Below are 20,166 nucleotides of genomic sequence, written 5' to 3'. Positions count from 1 at the left end.
AGGGGGAGCATACTGGAGATGGGGTAAATATGAATGCCAAAGGCTGCATAGAGTCCAATAAACTATAACTTGAGAGGAACAAATATAATTGTCTTGTGATGTTGATCTACATGGTTCCCAATTATGGGCGAACCAACGTTCTACTGAACAAATATGTTGAAGTTTGCTTATCCCCTCATATTTGTCTACAATTCCATAACGTGTTGAATTAGACCAGAATACACATGTAAAATGGAGACAATTGAAAAATTGTCTCCCCAAGGGAAATGTCTATATGAATAGATACTAAAGACTGCTTTTAAAAAGCGGCAGTTGGGGAGACAGGAAGCTAATGAAGTCGCTTTGTGTCGCAGGGGAGGGCACCAGGATGAGGTATCTTGTTATCTCTTGTTGTCTCTTGTTATCTGGTGTGCTCCCTGGGGCATTTGGTGGGCCGCTGTGAGATACAGGAAGCTGGACTAGATGGGCCTGGGGCCTGATCCAGTGGGGCTGTTCTTATGTTCTTATGTGTATTAGGCACAACAAAAGTATGCGTGAATTCTGGGAAAGAATCACCACAAGGAGTATGGGATTTTTTTTACTTTTCCATACTAATTATATGTCCATAGTTTGATAGTTCAAGTGCAAAAAAAAATTAAGTTGCAATTAAACCCTTGTTTCAAACAGTCTGAAGAACTCTTGGCCCAAGAAATGGAAGTGGTGAAGCAAGGAATGGGGCATGGAGAACTGTCCAGTGAAGCTTACAGCCAAGTATGGGAAGAATGTTACAGCCAGGTATTATTCCTCCCTGGGCAGAATCGCTACACACGAGCTAACTTGGCCAGTAAAAAAGACCGAATTGAGTCACTGGAGAAGAGACTAGAGGTTAGTATAACTGTGTTTTTCACTCCTGATTCTGTTGCAGCTATTAGTTATCCTTGTGTAAAATTACAGGAATAATTAATGGGAGAGTTGAAATGAAAGATGTCTTTGTCTACAAACTAACATTTTGCTTCAGAAGTATTAGAAGAAAACAGACTTAGGACGCAATTCCGACCTGGGCTTGGGCCGGTGCAAGTCCCTTGCGCCGACCTAGGAGGGTCACAAACGTGCCGTAAAGCATGTTTGCGCCTCCTCGAGAGTTGGCTAGGGCCGACACAAGGCTCTGAGGTGGGCAGGGAAGAGGCAGGGTGAGGCATTCCTGGGTGGGTGGAGGGTGGGTGGTGGGCGGCCCCAGGGGCGGGCGGGTGGGGAGCTGGAGGTGGGGCTGGGATCCCGCAGTTATGCCGGATCCCAACCCGCGTTTGCGGGGAGATCGAAGTGGCTTGAAGCTGCTCCACTCTCTTCTGACTTGTGCCACCTCAAGAGGTGGCGCAAGTCTGCGGAGACCCATAGGGGAAAGGGCGCCTTTTCCAGAGGTAAGGGGAAGTTTTAAACTAGCCTCTGGCTGAGCCGCTTTTGGTCCCTATCCTGCGCTGGATACAGCACAAGCTTCCTGGCTTGCCTGTTCCAGCATAGGATAGGATTGTGTCCTTAATCTACCATTTCTCTTGCACTTTATCTCCATTGTTGAAGAAGTGTTACTATGATAGTATAGTTACTCACTGATTTGATTTTCAAAGAACTAGTAATGCATTTTCCTCTGAATTATTGTTGTCTGTTCGATTAAATTGGAAAAATAGTACCACCGTAAAATTGGGAAGTTGCAATTTTTGGGAATTGCAGTATTCTTTCACATTTTTCACTCTCTTCTTGGTGTTTGCTGGTGTATTTCATCTGTTGATAGCTGGGCAGATGAAGTTAATTTCACCTGTGTACATGTATTGGGGCATTAGGTATTGAATATAGATTTTGAGACCCTTAAAAGATCATCCAAATATACTTCTATCAATTTCAGGTTTGTTTAGTTATTTATAGTTCAGATTTTTATAACCCCCCCTCCTTCTATTGTGGTGTACATGGTTCCTCCCCTCCTTTTGTCCTCACAACAACCCTGTGATTTAGGTGAGGCTGAGATAGTGACTAGTGTAAGGTTACCCAGGAAGTTTCATATCTCAGCAGGGATTTGAATCTGGATCTTCTAGGTTGCAGCCACAGCCATTACGCTATATTGGTCTAAGCTTTGCAGAATTGATTTTTTATCGTATCAAAACCCTTCAGAATAAGAAGGGGATTCCTAGAAGCATACAAGTATTACTGCTGTAGCATACAAGTTCGTCATCTATAGTAGATGCATCTCAAATTTGTTACACATTTTATAAGGCAAATTGTCTATGCTGATATTGTATGAATGTATTCCATCAATAATGTGAAAAGTGGAGCGCAAATCTAAAGGGAGATCTGATTGTCCATGACTATCCAGTTTGTGACCACAGCTTGTTTACAAATGTTTTATTGAAGAATTCATTATGTGCCATGGCCATAACTGAAACAAACAATAGCCACACACAGAAGGAGATATGGCCCTTATTTCTCTACTTCGGAGCTCTGTATTCAGTGAGAATGGGTTTGTATTCGGTGTTGGCCAGCAGAGTGTGCTGTTACTCTGCAGAATATGATAAAATATGCCCATGTGATATGAAATATGAGCTATTAATAAGCTCTTCAAAACATTCTTAATGGTATCTTAGAAGATATTCACTGTGTCATGAAACCCATAGATTAAAAGGCTGATTACAATTGTAATATTTTTATTATGTCATTTTATTAATATTAGATTTAATCAATTACAAAATTCAAAACAAAAAGAATGGAACAGAGCACATAATGGGGGGGGCATCATTATCATTATTTCTTTCCATCCGTAATTCTGTTCTGAGTTCAAAAGAATTCAATTCACCGAAGTCGTTATTATTCTTCATATCCCGCGCCTCTAAATTGTGCAGTTAATTTCAAAAGATATTATCCCAGTATTTCTTTCTTTCTTTCTTTCTTTCTTTCTTTCTTTCTTTCTTTCTTTCTTTCTTTCTTTCTTTCTTTGAAATCAGTGTTTTTTGCTTGTGTGATATATATTGGCAACCTTCAGTCTCGAAAGACTATGGTATCGCGCTCTGAAAGGTGGTTCTGGCACAGCGTCTAGTGTGGCTGAAAAGGCCAATCCGGGAGTGATGCTTGTGTGAAAAACTGAGTAATTTATTACAATGCTGACTATCATTTCTCCTTGGGAGACCAATTTGAATGAACTACTGTGCCATCTAAGCAGGGCAAGTCAGCAGAGCCACAAGTGCTAGTCCACATCATTATACAACCCTAAAATCCTAGAGCTTTGCCTGTGCATGGAATCCAGAACTGCTTCAGTAGTATAAAGCTTTTGCTGCATGTGATCAGCCTGAACTTAGGGTCCAATCCTATCCAATTTTTCAGCACCAGTGCAGCCGCAATGCAGCCCCGAGGTAAGGGAACAAATGTTCTCATGCCTAGAGGAGGCCTCTGTGCCTGCCTCCCCACCACAGGATGCAGTGCACACCCCACTGGTACGGCTGCACTGGCACTAGAAAATTGGATAGAATTGGGCTGTGAGTAAGCTACTTGGGAAGCAGATGTCTTTTGACATTCACTGGTGGATCCTATTGTGAGAGTATGGGAGCAAGGTGTACATTTATTGGGTGCTGAAGTCTGCTTCCCACTTCTATAAATCACCTAATAGTTTCACTGCACTCTCACAGCCTTAAAATAAGTTGGCTCTGCCAACCCGGCGTTACATTCTGTGCCACTAGGGGTACCAGGTATTTCTCAAACTGTGCATCAGGACCCACTAGGTGGGTTGCAAGCCAATTCTCTATCGGCTGGAAGGGAATGTTATGGGGAGTTGAAAGCTTCAGTGAAGTTTGGCATGTGTGTTGGGTGCAAGAGAGGAAGTGGAGGGTTTCTTGCCTTGTGTGGGGGGACAGGTACCATTTAGCACAGCATGAAATTCACACTGGGTCAGCAGCTGATGGCTCTTGGAGTGGCACTAGTCCATGGACCATAATTTGCGAAGCACCAACTTAGACAGTTCATCCAGGTTTGCATCCAAAGTTAGCTGATGTTCCATGCTTTATGTCCACGCTTTAAGGCATCATGTCTCTTATAGCAATAAAGAACCACAAGCTATATCACAAGCTTCAGTTGTCATCAGATCCCAATCTGTGTCTGAAACCAATGTCTTCCTCTGTCTGTGGATTTCACTTTTTCTTTCTTTTTTTAAACCCCTTCAAAACTGAGAGGGAATTCCCTCAGATTCTGTAAGGGAATATGAATCTTTCCAATTTACTCACTCACTGGCCTTCTCCCCTCCCTCCCCAAACCCCTGCACTGGCCTCCCCAGGCAGGCACAAACTCACCACTCCAGTGTGGTGCATAGGCTTGAGGCAGCCTCCGTGTGCCAGTGCACTTCCTTGCACCAGCCTGGGCGACTCTAAAGAAGGTGTAAACGTGCTTTATGGCACATTGAAATTGCTTTTCTGCTTTTCGCGTAGTAAAGTAACCTTGAATTCATAACAGCACAATCCTTTGCCTGTTTACTCTGAAATGAGTAGGGTGTGTTCTTTAGTTTAAAAAGCATAGAAACACAAAACACCGCCTTTTTGGTTAAAGTATCAAAATAAAAACCCAAAACACCACATTTTTGTGTTTGGTATTTTCCAGAAATTAAAATAGATTACTTTTCCAGTTAGGGATAGTGTTGTGGCTCTTTCTGCTGACACTATATCACCTACCTAGTACATTTTCAAAGCGAATGTAATTTATAATTATAATTTATTAAAATGTGCTCTTGGAATAAAAATACACAACACCACAATTTACTATTTTAATCAAGAACTGCTGGAAAAAAATATCACCAAAAAAACCACACCCCTAGAAATCAGTCCTGGACTGCAGCCTAAAAATATGAGTTGCCCCAGAGTGTTTTAACTCTTGAGCCCCTGTTGTAGTGTGTGTACTACATACTTTATTTAAGACTTTTTATGTTTACTCATACAAGTTCTGACACCACAATCAGAAATAAGTCTGGGCAAATGTTCAGGGAATTCCATTCTCTGAATACAGGAGATAAGATATTCCAGGAGTGGAATATTCTGAAAAGTTTGTCCTTAAATTCTGTATATGGTTTGGGGACACTTTCGTATGTGTATTTTGGGATGCTTTTCTGGTTAGGTGAATTTTAATCCTGTGTACTAGGCTGCAACATTCATATTATTTAGCCATCCCGACAATGCCCTGTCTCTTTCACTTTGAAGGGAGTAAATTAGCCAGATGTTTGTGAATTTGTTTTCAAGAGGAAAGCAATTTATTATGATTGGCCTTTTTTTTTAGACTTGTAAGATTCAAATCTGCTATGGCAGTGGCTTGCTATAAGTAATGCCTATGTAGTTACTACCCCCCTCTCTCTCCTGTGCTTTCCATGATTGTCAGGATTCTGCATTAAATAACCCCAAAGGCTCAGGAACTGTAGGAAATGTTGTGTTGTGTTTTCCCCTCATTTTCACCAAGGTACAGCACTCACTTTCCTCGCCTGTAACACATTTCTTAGATTTTAAGTAGAGGATGCAGACTCCTGTTTAAACACACGTCTGCTTAAGTGCTTGGAATTTTGGCCTGGTATCTGTGCTTTAAAATTTTATGATGCTTGAGCTAAAGTTATATGTAGTTGTTGGAATTAATGCACACTCAGCAATTTTTAACAAATAGTGATTGTTAAAAGTGTTGAGACCGCTCCTTGACCTTTTTGTGGGGTTCTAAAGACTTTCCAGTTAACGTAGAAAAGGAAACAAGGACAGTCTGCCACTTGGCAGACCGGAAAGGAAAGAATAATGTGTTAAGTCATTACCATCTCTCTAAAAGTTTCCTTATAAATAAGAAGTAAATGTTTAAATTTAATCTCTAATCTGCCTTGTATGGTTGCAAGGCAAAAGAGAACGTTTTCTTTCATTACCATCACTGTTCTCCCACTTCTCCAGCCAGGTATTCACCATTATCAGAATAAGCAGAATATCCTTTGACATTTTTGGAAAAATGCTTTTTGAGAGATTAGTCTTAGACTGCAATCCAGTACACACTTTCCTGGAAGTAAGCCCCATGGAACACAGTGGGACTTACTTCTAAGTACACATGGATAGGATTGTGCTCACAGTCTAGCAGAGTCATGTGTGCATACATTTGTGGGATGTGAGCACATCTGTCTTTGCTGAAATGCGTTCACTTACAGGTGTATTAATTGTGTTTTGCATCATGGATAAACCCTGCTTTGTTTTTCGGTCTTTGGGGTTTTGGGGGGTTCTAAATGAACTGTATGTTGAACTTAGTACGGTCAATTTAAAAAACAAATGCCACATCAGGAGCAGGTGAGGCAGCTGATTAAAAGTTCCACTTTTAAGGTAAGGAATGCAACTCCTCATTCTTCATACATTAATTCCTAATACAAACTATTCTGACCTTTTAAAAAGTTAATTCCAGAGAGTGTTCAGGCTAAATATATGGGAAGGATTAACCTAACACCCTTTAAAGTTCTTAACAATTAAGGTTTTAACACTTCAGAATTTCTTTCAGCTTTTAAAAAATGTGTTCCCATCTCCAGAAAAGTGCAATATCCTTGTGGTACGAAGAAGCCAATTTTTAAAATGGGAACATTTACCCTTTATTTAATTTGGCATCTTTTGCATAGTGCTCTTTGCAGAAGAACCAATAAAAAACAACCACCTTTTTCTCTTCTTTTTCTATAATAATAGTTTTAAAAGCAAGTAAATTCATGTGCCTTTTTATAGAGATGTTGAATGCTGCACCTCTCCTGGGCTGTTTTTGATCTTGTTGATTTAAAAGAAAAAGAATCCACTGGCCAGCACTAAAAGAGTTCCTTTTTAAACCAGGGTGCTGCTCAGTGTGTGGAACAGTGCAATATTGTTGTGGGCTGCAACTATTCAGGGAGCTTCAAGCATCCTCCCATAAGCCTATTAATGGGCACATTACAGGTCACTGGTTGGACTGTGATTGTAGAGCACTGTACATGTGGTTCTTCAACACCCCAGGTGACATGTACCGTATTTTTCGATCCATAAGACGCACTTTTTGCCCCCAAAAAGTGGGGGGAAAAGTGTGTGCGTCTTATGGAGCGAATACTGAAAACAACAACAACAACAAAAAACTCCGCCCAGCCCTGGCCCCGCCCCCTGCCCGCTCGCTCTGCTCTGCTTCCCAGTCAGAGGCTACTCAGAAGTAAGTCTCAGAGTCACTGGGGCTCACTCCCAGGAAAGCGTGGGTGGGGTGGCAGTCTGCCCAAGCCCACTTGTCTACTCAGAAGTAAGTCACAGAGTCACTGGGGCTCACTCCCAGGAAAGCGTGGGTGGGGTGGCAGTCTCACTGCCCAATCCTGTGCATGCCTACTCTGAAGTAAGTCGCATTAGAGTCAGGGGGACTTACTCCCAGGAAAGCCTCTCCCCCCCCAAGCCTGGAGCATCACAGCCTCTCTTTCCCCCCCACCCCAAGCCTGGAGCATCACAACTTCTCTGCAACACAAACACTTTCCCCCCTCTCTCACACACACAGGCTGCCCCCTTCTCTTACACACACAGATGTTCTGCCCCCCCACACACACACTCACTCACACAGCAGGGGAGGGGCGCTTTCACTCACCTCATCCAGCATCTGAATGTAAGCCCCCCCCATCACAAAGAAAAAACTGTCTCCTTGATCAGAATGCCAGTGTTTGCTTATTGCACAAGCCCCAGGTAAGGCTCGGTTCTCACCATAAATCCAGAGGTTTGTTGTGTCTTGAGAATTCAAGTTGTGGTTGGACTTTCCACTTGTTCATTTGTATTGGAATCACGGAAGAACTGGCGAGGAGGTAGATGTGGTGTCAGCAGTGGCCCCTTTAAGGGTAAGGCCTGGGCATCCAGCAGAGTGTGCTGCACAGCTGCAGCCGCTGGAAGGCAATAGGGCCCTCAGGGATATAAGGAGTACCTGAGGCAGAAAGGGTTTGTGGGTTTTGAAGGAGTGCAGGTTGGAGGTAGGAGAGGAGACTGACTGGGTTTATTGAATTTGGAATCTGACTGTGGATTGTGGCTGGACTTGGCTACCCTGATGTATTTGACTGACCTTGGACTGTAATTTGGCTTATTGGTTCTGGACTCTGATTTGGCAACTCTGATTGATGGGACTGATTTACTTGGCATCTGTGGACTGGAACTGGACTCACTTTTGCTTGCTGCACTGGTAAATTGCGCAAGGGGGACTGATCAGCCTTAAGCGGGCACAAGGCCCAGTGGATTGGGATTTGGCAGAACATCATTGTAGCAGAAAGATAATGTGATCCCCTATTTGTGTGCACCTGCTTTTGTGAGCTTCATAAATTCTGACTCTAGCAATGATGAGTTCTTGGGGTTTCCAGAAAACTAGAGTACTCAAACCGTTAAGTCTCTCCATTTGTTAATGGAAGTGATAATGGTTCTTAATGCCACTGTTGACTGCTGTTCACTTTACATGGTTCAAATGTTATTCTGTTATAGTTTATTAAATATTTTATTACACTATTTGGTTCAGAATATTTTTTTTTCCTGTTTTCCTCCTCTAAAAACTAGGTGCGTCTTGTAGTCAGGTGCGTCTTATGGAGCGAAAAATACGGTATATGGTCTGCTCCTGTATGCAGCCATTGAATAGAGCCTTTCTGGTTGGGTTCTTTGTAAAATTATCTCCTAATTAAATAAAAGGTAGTTTATTAATCTTATGAGTTTTAATTGATTTAAATCTGTTGCAGCAGGATAATTGGCTGTAAGAATATTTTAAAATACTACTTTAACAAGTTTTTAGTCTATCACTCTGGGATAAAAAATTATAAGGGGTTTCTGTCTTTTTCAAATTTTATAACTGTTTTATTGTTTATGGCTTATCATCTTAGCTTTTTGTAAGGAACTTTGTGGGTCTTTTGGATCAAAAGCAGGAGAAAAATACCTTAAATCAGTGTTTCCCAAACTTTTTCAACTGGCAGCTCCCTTGACCTACTGGGCAATTTGGCTGCTGGTCCCCATTAGGGCTACAGTCCTATACACTAGCCCATAAGGTAATTGGCCCATACAACTCATGGGTTTAAGTGTACCCTTTAATATGGTTATTTGTATTATCCAAATTTTACTTTAAACCAGGTTTTTCTTTTTAAAAAAATCCTTTAAAAATCTGATTTGTTTTGTTTTAGAGCCCAGTCCTAAACATGTCTGCTCAGAAGTAAGTCCCATTGTAGTCAATGGGGATTACTCCCAGGAAAGTGTGGATAGTGTGGAAATATTGTATAAATAAAAGCTTGCTAGTTTACCAAAAAGGATATGGAACGGTGTTTCCTAAAGTGTGGGTTGGGACCCACCAGTGGGTCTTGAGCCAGTTTTTGGTGGGTCGTGAGAAGTTTTTAAAAGATTAAAAGCAAAACAAAACTTTGTAAGCACCATTGCCTGGTTTGCAGAAGAAAATAGTTAGCTGGAATGCTAAACTGTGAATATGAGGTAATCTTCATACCCCCAAATTAAAATGTCACATTTTCCTCTAGTATTTGGTGTGCCATAGATAATATGTGAACCATGTTTTTCTGGCCTGAAAGTCCCTAGCTGCATGTCTTGCTCTCCAGTTCAGCCTTCAGGGTACCCTGGAATGACTAAAGATTTGGGAACCAGTCTTTGTACTTTGTTTCTAGGGATAATCTAGTAAATGTCTGCAAACACATGGTATATGTAAGATCTCTAGCAGCCTTAGGAGCATAGGACCCCAATTATTAATTAATAATTATTATTTGTCTAGATTTTTTTTTTTTTTTTTGGTATCATGGGTCATGATAAATTATCATTTTAAAAAAATGGGTCCCGGTGCTAAAATGTTTACGAAGCACTGATACAGAAGATTATTTGCCTTCTTTGATATGATTTATAATCATAATTATAATCTTACAAAAGATGAGCACTGGACAGTCATAAAATATCTTTCTCCATTGTTTCAGGTTTGGAATATTTCTAACTTCTAATATCTAGCATTTAGAATTTGTGCTGTACAATGTATTCAGTATTATTAAAGAGATTTTTTTATAAGCTTTTTGTATAAGGTCCAAACTAGATTTTAGTTTAAAAGTACATTGGAATCCCATGATTGGGGAGGGGGGGGCGGCTGTCATATGTTTGACTGTTTTAAGACTCAACCATGGAGGGGCCATAGTCAGGGTCACAAGGGGGTTACTTTTTCAGGTGTTCCATTTGCCTGTTGAAAATCATTCCCTGCTCTTAACTAGTTTGCTCCAATATCATTTGTGTTGAGGGGGATATTTTTAGTGAGAAAAGGGCAAAAAGTTAACCTTCTTTCTCTAGTGCCAGAGTCCAGATCAAGACCTCTCATGTCTTTTTTTGATGCATGTGTTTTTTAAAAAAATGGGTTTTAAAAAAAACCTGTATCACAGGTTTCCAGTATAATCCTAAAGTCAGGTCTGATTCAAATAATTCAGGTCAAATTCAGTCAAATATAAGTTAATAGAGACACCACGAGGCCTATTGGCAGATTACCTCTTATAAATTGTATTCATAATGCCAGTCCAACGTTTTTGTGGTACAAGGGGCCCCCGTTTCCACGGATCGGATCCACAGGACCCCCTTCACACACCCACTCCAGAGGTGAGGGGAGTTACCTCTGCTGGGCTCAGCTTAACAAAAAAACATACACCTCCGGTATCTCTGTGACAGAGGCTTCCCTGGGCCTCCTAGTGCCATATAAGGCATTAAAAACGTTACTTCTGGTTTCACCAAGAAACCAGAAGTGACTTTTTTTTAGCTCTAGAGCTCAGTCTGAGCTCAGCAGAGGCTGTGGATGGATGTCTGCGACCTCTACTGGGCTCAGAGGACCCTCCAGAGATGAGGCGTTCGCCTATATCCGCGGTTTCACTGAACTGTGGGGGGTTCCGGAATGGAACCCCTGCGGAGACGGGGGCACATCTGTAGTAGATATAATATACACATGTATTTTTTTCCATTTTCATTAAGGGAGGGTGTCATAACAGTTTGAAATTTTATGTAATCTATAGGGAATTATGTACCACTGTTTCATTTTTTTATGAGATAAAAACGTGCATAGTTTCATGTATATCGGATGTCACTAGGGTTTGTGTTATCCAGTGCAGGAGCTCACTGCATCATCCCCATGGTGGGCCTCCTTTTGTATCAGACCATAAATTACATTTATCATGCGCATATCCTAAATGTGATGGCATCACTAGGGTTAATGTCACCCCAATTAACATTATTTATTTTATTTAACCATAGCTTTTGATAGAATACAGATATTTCAACACTGTTTCATTGCATTATGCATGAAATTTTGCATTGAATGACATATAACATGATAGTAGTATTTGAAAATACCAAGATTTTCACAATATTGGCCACTAGTGTCGTCCTCCTGACCTCCTGGTGTGGTCCGGACCCACCTAGCAACACCACTGATGTATATTGCCATACTTTAACGTGCATATTTTTATCCTTGAACTCCCAGAATCACATTTGTTTTCTCTACTTGTTCCATTTTGCAGCACTAAATCAAAGAAGTTCTGTATATCTTGGCTGTTAGATGCTTGATAATGCCATTTATTGCAGTCTCAATTTTTGATTGATTACACAGGCGTACACCCAGTTTGCTGTCTTAAAAGTTATTCTTGCATATAATTGGGGTGCTGAATCCAAAAATGGCATAGGTTTTGCTCAGTTGGCTCTAGGTTTGGGGGTATGTCATGGCCACCTCATATGCTGATTCAAGCAGTTTCCTCATGATGGTGTCTGCTTCCTCAGGAGGAAGCTTCTTGAATTAGCATATATGGTGGCTATGCTGTACTCTCCAAACAAGAGCCAGTTGGGCAAAACCCATGCCATTTTTGGATTCAGCACTCCAAAAATATCATAAATTTGTTCAAACATCCTTGGCAACTGAAAAGGATGTTTTTTGGGGGGTTTTTTCCAGGCCTGTGTTACGTTCCTAACATAATTATGCAACTGCAAGTATTCAGACCAATGTGGGTTTTGAGTGTCCATAATTGCTCTGGCATCTTCATATTTCATCATTGGCTTATGACCTGAGAAATCAATATCTCTCTGGTGTACCTTTTCCATAAATAAATATCACCTGATTGACCTTTGAAATGGAAATCAGTCATAAATTATTCCTGCCATAGGAGATTTAGCTGATCCTGATTCTGTTCCAAATATTTGGGGGCAAAAATGTATTGAGGACATTGTTTGACTTTGGTCCATAAAAGAGCCTGACCTAAGCTGAAGGCTGGTTAATACTGGTTTAATACTTAATTGGCTTGCTTCAGTTCTTCCTGTTGAACAGAAAATTCCTCCTGTGTGAGTGGGTGTTAACATACCAGTGGGTGTTAAATTGGGAAAATCTTCAGTGAGAACATTTGAAACCAAAGTGAAAGGTGAGGCGGCTGTTGAATACTTGAATACTTCAGACTCCCACTGACCTCCTCCTTTTAATGCTAAATAGCAGAAATAGGAAGACTTGAGAGTTACATACAGCAGTTTCTGAGGCATTTTACAGTAAAATTTGTCTGTATAACAGTGTTTGTTTATACTTGCCTGCACTGGAGAATAAAGTATGTTTTGCCATATAACATCTCCTCTGTGCCTGCATTACAGCTTGACTGGAAATGCATTGCAGAAATGTAATAGTTAGCATAACCATAGCTGTTACTATGTGCAGAATGTACATGTTTTGATTTCACCAACAGATCAATAGAGGTCACATGACTACAGAAGCTAAGAGGGCTGCCAAGATGGAAAAAAAGCTGAAGATCTTGCTTGGTGGTTATCAGTCCAGAGCAATGGGACTCATAAAGCAATTAAATGACTTGTGGGACCAAATTGAACAAGCTCACCTTGAATTGCGTACATTTGAGGAATTAAAAAAGCATGAAGATGCTGCTATCCCAAGGAGATTGGAGGTAAGATTATGGAATTCTTTGGTCTATTGGGCAGTGGTAAAAATGTTTGTCATCTTATTACAGGATGCTGCCTCCATGTAATTAAAAACAAATAGTTTAAAGACTGTGGGCCACTTCTACCCACAGAGGAGTGCCCTCTGCAAATGAAGAACTCTTGGCCCTTGTCAATTAACAGAAAGGATTTTTTTTCATGAGTTCCTTTCATTCATGGAAGAAACGCTCATTTGCAGAGGAAGCTATGACAGCGGAAGTGCTAGTTAAGGTGCCACTCTAGATATTTTATCTCCTGTCAATTTTATTTAGATTATTTTCTGTCCTTACCATACCACCAGGAGTTTTCTTCCTTATTTTGATCTTTTTTTTTTCTTGAAGTATCCCTAAATTTTGGAATGTGTGATTATAGTTGTACTAGAAATGGGCTAGCATGCTGCTGGTTCTTCAGACAAATATCTCTAGTGCCCTGTTTCTCAAACTGTGGGTCAAAACCCACTAGGTGAGTAGTGAGCCAATTTTAGGTGGGTCCCCATTCATTTCAATATTTTATTTTTAATAGATTAGACTGGTATGTGACGGCATTTGAGGAAATGTAACAGACCTGTACTTTTAACAAGCTATTATGTATATGCTTTTAACAATCATAGTCAATGGGACTTACTCCTGGATAAGTGTTGGCAGGATTGCAGCCTTGGATTGTAAAAAATTTTCCTGCTTGATAATAATAATATAATAATATACAGTATTTATATACCGCCTTTCTTGGTCTTTATTCAAGACTTTATTCAAGGCGGTTTACACAGGCAGGCTTATTAAATCCACGCAGGGATTTTTACAAATTGAAAGAAGGTTCTCTCTTTCAAGAACCACCACATTCAAGATGTTACACTCCGATCTGGTCACACATTCTGGCCTCCATCCTCCCACGCTCGGAGCAGATGGAACAGCTCAGCTGCAGCTTGTCAGCTGCTTCAAGGTCGCACGGTGCGGTGCCGGTGGCCTCGAACTGGCGACCTTGTGGATGTTAATCTTCAGGCAAATAGAGGCTCTACCCTCTAGACCAGACCTCCTGCCCTCCTGCCCTGATGATGTTACTTCTGGTTATGACATCACTTCTCGTGGGTCCTGATAGATTCTCATTCTAAAAAGTGGATCCTGGTGCTGAACGTGTGAGAACCACTGCTCTAGTGAATTAATGAGTTAACTGTATTTTCCCCCCATTATTCTAGTGTCTAAAGGAAGATGTTCAGCGACAACAGGAGAGAGAAAAGGAGCTTCAGCAGAGATTTGCAGAATTCATGCTGGACAAGGAAACTTTTCAGTCCAAATATTGAGTCACATATTTTGCTTAAGCCATTGTTCATAACATTTCTGAAATGCAGTAGTTAACTTTTTTCCCCCCTAGCTCTGTCTCAAAAATCAAGCACAGGTTAAATTGCTACTGAAAGCATCTTGTATTTTTAAATGAACTGCCATTGTACCATGTGCTCAGGTTGTCAGCCTTTTTCTTTGGCATCAGAGGATTGATGTGTGCTTACACATGCCATGATCCAGCAAGGATACAATTGCTGTGCAGGGTGAACCAGTTTCCAGCATCTGAGTGTGTGTGTAGTGATTCTTGCTGGATCAAGTCTGTGCCTGCACTCTTAACCAAATGGGTTCAGGTGCAGAAAGAATCAAGTTAGTCTAATTTGAACCAATGGAGCAAGTCAGTTGCAACTATTTAAGTTTCAAAGGAACTTAAGCTTGACAGACTAGTTCTGGGTCACAGTTGTGCTGTATGCAGTCAGGTTTGACAGCTCAAAAACGTCTGTTGGGGGAACCAAATCCAGACCCTATCTTTTTGAGACCTGACAGAGCTAGTGACTTGATTGGTGGGAACAAAGGGAACAAAACTTGTGTGCAGCCACATGGACACAGCAATACATGACCCTAGAGTTATGGTATTAAAAGGAAGAATCTGCCTGGACCTTGTTTTAGTCACATCATCATTTCCTTGTGCTCCTAGTTGTTTTACCATTTGCTCCTCCTTTTACCATTGTTAAAAGCTACAAGACGTATACACATACATTGTGTGTGTCAGTACTGTGAATTTGGGATGTTAAAAACATGTATTAAAGTGTCTTTGTACCCCATACCTTGGATGGAATCTAAACTGCTTCTTTGGAGAAACTTGTCTTGTAACAAAGCTTTATATATATGAGATGTTATAAAAGCCAGTTTCAAAGGCAAAAGGAGGATAGATTCCACTGGGAAGTTCTCCTTGCAAAGCCCCTCTACGTGTAAGATTATAGGGAGCAGCACAAAAGTATGGTAGTTTTCAGTTTCCTGTTGTGCCAGAATTAAACATTAGGGTCCTAGTTAACATTCAAATGCCGGTGATATCATAGGCTTTAAATGTCAGATTATTTTTTTAAACAGATAGTGGTTTTTCTGAAATGAAAGTTAAGTGTTGGCTTTGACTCTTAGAGAGAACTCTGCAAAGTCCAAGAAATCACTTCAATCAGTGTACAGCATTTCGCAAAACTCTGTCACTTTAATAACACCTGTCTTCTGATACAAGCTGCCTGGTGTTTCGCATTGGTTGGTATGTTGGAGTAAATGTTGGTGGGAAGGGAAAGTTCCTTGAAGCTGTCTAGAACTGTTGTTTCTTTAATAGGTTAGCATGTTCATTATGTTTTTCCTGTGCATGTCAGTAGCAGTGCTGTGATTAGCATTGTTGCAGGTCATCAATGAGATCACCTTGACTTGACTGTATGTTGAGTACTAGGGATAAATTAAATTGCAGCAGTTGATGAGTATTGCTAACCACTAACCACTAACAAGAGTTCGTAAAAGCAGTTCCCATGACAACTGTTTCTTTCAGCTCTGGTAAATGTTCTTTTTCAATGAAGAGCAAAGGAGGCTTAGAAAAACCCCTAAAAATGTCAGTGAGGAGAACTCAGGGTGGTGGTGGTGATTTTTAGTTCTGCCTATGTGAATGCAAGTGCGCACATAGAGCCATTGAAAAAAGAGGGATCGAGGAGAGGAAAGAGTCTTGCATGCAGTTTTAAGTTTTATTGAACCTTCTGGTAGTGATGGCTATAGCAGCAGCCACTGCTACAATGAATTGTTCAACCTTTCTCTTGCAGGCTTTTCAATCTGATCCAGTGACTAGCAGAGATTGTAAAGAGATTGGAGCAACAGAATGGGTTGGCTGTGCTGATCCCAGCCCCTTTCTGCCACCTTCATTCTGTGCTTCTGTCCTCATACAACAGCACTTCTGACATGCCCACCTGCAATTTCTCCCATACTGCTGATTTTCTGAAAGAGTCAAGGCATCCGTTTGTCTTAGGCCTGGGATGAGGAGCAAGGATTGATTCTGTGCACAAGGGCAAATGGTTGCTGGACATAACAGTGTGACTTTATGCTGACTGTGCATGGGACGCTCTATGAATTTGGGTACTGATATTGGGATGGAGGGGGAAATTGACTTTCTTATAGCATACTGGCACTGGGAAGAGAGAGATCCTCTTTTTTAAAAAATTATTATTATTGAACAGTATATAATGCTTTTCAACGAAAAGTTCACAAAGCAGTTTACAGAGAAAATCAAACAACTAACTCCTCTTTCATACAATCCATTTTAGTTATCCACTGGGCTTAGGTTCCTAGAAACCTCAGTGGATACAAAATCTGCAAATAGAGAGTCATTAATCTTATTAGATCAATAGGGGGAGGGGGTAGAAATGAACTCAGGACACTGAGTGAGATTCATTGCTCAGTCTCCGTAGCCATTATGCTACACCAGCTTCCTCAAAAGCTAGTTTGCATATATCATGAACATGAACCAGGGAAAATAACCAACATATAGTTTTTCTAAACGATGTGGGCAGAAAGCTTCAGTCCTCTAGTTTGAAAATCTGTACCTGAGAAGTAGATATTGGTCTCTGAAAGCATATGGGAAGGGGGGTTGCAGAGCAGATGAGGGCTTTTCTAGTAAACTGTTCTGATTTGCATGGATCCTTGCCCATAAAATACAACCAGTGTTGAGAAGTGGTGAAAACAACCTTCTAATTAGAAAATGAGATGGTGAACAGGAAATTCATTGTTACCAAATACCAATGAAGAAAGCAGACAGGTAGGCAATAAGAATGTTAAGTTGGCAAAATGGCAGTTTCTCTCATCCCCTTTATTGCAGTATATGGATGGATTCTTGTTAAACTATTGAAAGTCCTTGCTGCCTTCAACTTGCTGCAACACCTTGGTTGCAAAGTATTTTGAATATTTGATGATAAAAGTTGTTGATGAAGCTTTCAGTGCTGAAGAAATAGTCTGCTCCTGCATCAGTTTTTTTTTCTTACGACATGCTCAGAAATGAGCCAATCCCATTATGCTTACCAGATGTTTCCTTTAGTACATTCAAAAACAAAAAAGGGGATGTGTCCAGGGGATGGCTAACAGCATGCCTTTGTGTTTTAATTTCATCACTTGTGTGCCGCAGAGAATTTAACAGCAATATCTGCTTCTCATCTCCATTTAAGGGGAAATGAATTATTTTGTGCTACTGGTTGCACAGATGAAACATTTTAACTTCAATATAAATATCAAATTAATGTTAATATTTATTTGCAAGCTACCTTGTTGATGAATATTGAGTGAACCTAAAGGCCCAATCGTATTCAACTCTCCAGTGCCCTGCATCATGTGGGGGGAGGGGCAGCCGCGGAAGCCTCCTCAAGGTATGTGGATGTTCCCTTTCCTCAGGGCTGCATTGCGGCTGCATTCGTGCTGAAAAGTTGGATAGGATCGGGCCCTAAGTTGTGTTTTGCTTTTAGCAATTTATAGAGTGGACATATTTTAAGGTACTGTTCCCCCCTCCCCTGGGTTGAATGTGCAGATGACTGAAATTTAGGTGGTTCATAATAGATACCAGCCATATCTTAACTGAACAAAGAAAAATAGTTGATGGAAAAGAATCACCTGTATTTGGTTTAACAAAACTTTTTAGCAGGGCCTAGGAGAGGGGGGAAAGGGGGTAATTTGTACCCGGGCCCAGGGTCAGAAAGGGGGTCCAGGAGCCAAAGAAAGCCCAGAAATTTCCTGGGATCTTACATTTTACAATCTCACCCAGACTCACTGCCCACATGGGATGCTGGGGGCATTACTGTGGGCACATGGACGCCATTACTGCTATAGGTCAGGACCAGGAATGCATATATTCCTTAACAAAGTCACATCTGGGAGAAAACTGACCTGCTGCAAGCTCTTTGGCTTGTGGATCTGCTAACCATGAAGGAATGTATAGGAGCTCAGTGACAGCTGTGGGACTGCAGCTACTGCAGAAGTCATTTTTGGTGTTCACAGGACACTTTCCATTCTAGTGTGAGCCTAAGTACAGTGATACTAATCTCCTGCATTGATTTTCTATATTTGAAAGATTTTTGAGAGGTGTGTGTTTGGTTTTCTGTATTACTGTATCTAGCTGTCAACACCGGACAGGCAGGTAGACCTGAGCTCTGCATTGGGAAGACTGATAGACCTGGGCTCCAAAGACTATTCTGGCTGTTGCCACTTTCCCCCTGCCTGTTCTGCCCCCCCATCACCACCCCCCACTCTTTCACCCCCTCCCTCTTTGAGAAGGGGCCCAAAAGTAACTTTGTACCCCCTGATAAAATTTGTCTCAGAGGCCCTGCTTTGCAGCATAAGGGTGCTCTTTTCTCTCTTTTTCTTCCTGCTTTCCCCTGCCCCAAAACTTTGCTTTTTAAAACCTATAACTTTGCCAGGCTTGGGCTCTTGGAGAAATCTCAGGCTAAAGTCAAAGGTTTTCAGTACATCAGCTTAGACAGTGCCTGCCTCATTAGATCATTTTAATGTCTGCAAGTTAGAACTCAGATTCTGATGTATTCAAATTACTTAAAGGTTCCTCAAAGGAAGCAGCAATGCTTCTTTAAAATCATTTTGCCCATCACTAGCATTTATGAATTATGATGCCTGGAAATGGATGCTATATTTCTTATTTATTCAGTTCATATGTTGTTTGGAATCTCTGCCAAATATGTGCCTCAGGTAAATGCCTCCTGGGATCTCCCAGAGTATATTTTTGCTTTTTGCTCTGCATCTCCTTCCATTCGAACTCTTCTCTCCTTGCAGCCAGTGCACATGTGGGGTGCATTTTGCATTCTCATTGTTCTAGTAACACTTAATCATTTCATACATGGCTGTATCTGCTGAGTCTGCCTAGTAATTATATGAGAGACTGTAACCTGTTTAAGAAAGTTCCACTGTCAAACAGAACTCATGGTATGATTTGTTACAGTCATGGGAGATAAGCAAACGAATTATAGCACTCAAAGCAGCTTCATGTGGGATGTATTTTTTCTGTACGGGTATAATCTCTGTGTTGGAAAAGTATGTGTACGCAAGTCTTTTGTGATCAAGCACACAGATCAGATAGCTGACATGCACAGCACCTGCTTCATTCACTGCAAAATACTGTATACTTATGCAATTGTGTATGTGCTCTTTCAGAGACCGTATGTTCACTGGAAAAGGTAATGTTGGTAATGTTGATATAAATTTATTTATATCACTAAGGTTTTTTTATAATAAGGTTTCAACTAAAATGAGAAATGCAAACTCTCCTTGAGTATAGCAAAATCTCAAAACATGGTATAGACAAAGTCAATTACTGTATTCTCTGTCAGTGGTTCCCAAACTGTGAGCTGCGGTTCCCTGGGGAGCCACCAAAAGCAGCTTCTTCCTCTGACCGTGGGCAACAGGTTTTTCTGATTTGCAAAGGCAGGAACCTTCAAACAAAACTTTGCTTTTACACCAACCACTGCTGACATCAGTGGTTGCCAAAAGTCTGTTGCCATCGCCAGAGAGAAACAATAGGGAGAAAAATGGAAGTGCAGTGGATCGTCCATATCCGTGTGTTCTGAATCCATGGCTGGATCTTCCAAAGACCTTCCAGGTCATATTTGGGAGGCTTTCTGAAGCCCAGAGCAGTTTAAAGGTAACTTCAGGTTCTCGCCAAAATCCAGAAGTTGCCTTTAAACTGCTCTGGGTGACATTCTGAGGCTCACAGAAGCCACGGCCTCTGTGAGCCTTGGAACGGCTCCAGACTCGTTCCATGACTGGAACAAGATTCCAGTTGCACTTGGAGCCCCTGTGGGTCAGAACCCATGAATTCTATTATCCATGGTATTCGGGGGGGGGGGGGGTCCATAATGGATCCCCCATGGATACTGTGCCCCACCTATACTACCGAAGTT

General features: G+C 41.1%; 1 protein-coding gene across 1 annotated transcript in view; it reads left to right on the top strand.

Moving 5' to 3' along the window:
• CDC5L (cell division cycle 5 like) overlaps positions 1-19,835 on the top strand; it is a 46,746-nt gene extending 26,911 nt beyond the window's left edge. Inside the window, exons 14-16 of the mRNA XM_066636712.1 lie at positions 667-864; positions 12,704-12,916; positions 14,140-19,835. Of these exons, the coding sequence (XP_066492809.1) occupies positions 667-864; positions 12,704-12,916; positions 14,140-14,244 (516 nt within the window). The 3' untranslated portion in view covers positions 14,245-19,835. The remainder of the gene's footprint in view (positions 1-666; positions 865-12,703; positions 12,917-14,139) is intronic.
• The last annotated feature ends 331 nt before the right edge of the window (positions 19,836-20,166 follow it).

The sequence above is a fragment of the Tiliqua scincoides genome, chromosome 1 (genome assembly GCF_035046505.1).
Source record: "Tiliqua scincoides isolate rTilSci1 chromosome 1, rTilSci1.hap2, whole genome shotgun sequence".
NCBI lineage: Eukaryota > Metazoa > Chordata > Lepidosauria > Squamata > Scincidae > Tiliqua > Tiliqua scincoides.
This window is presented reverse-complemented; position numbering and strand designations above follow the sequence as displayed.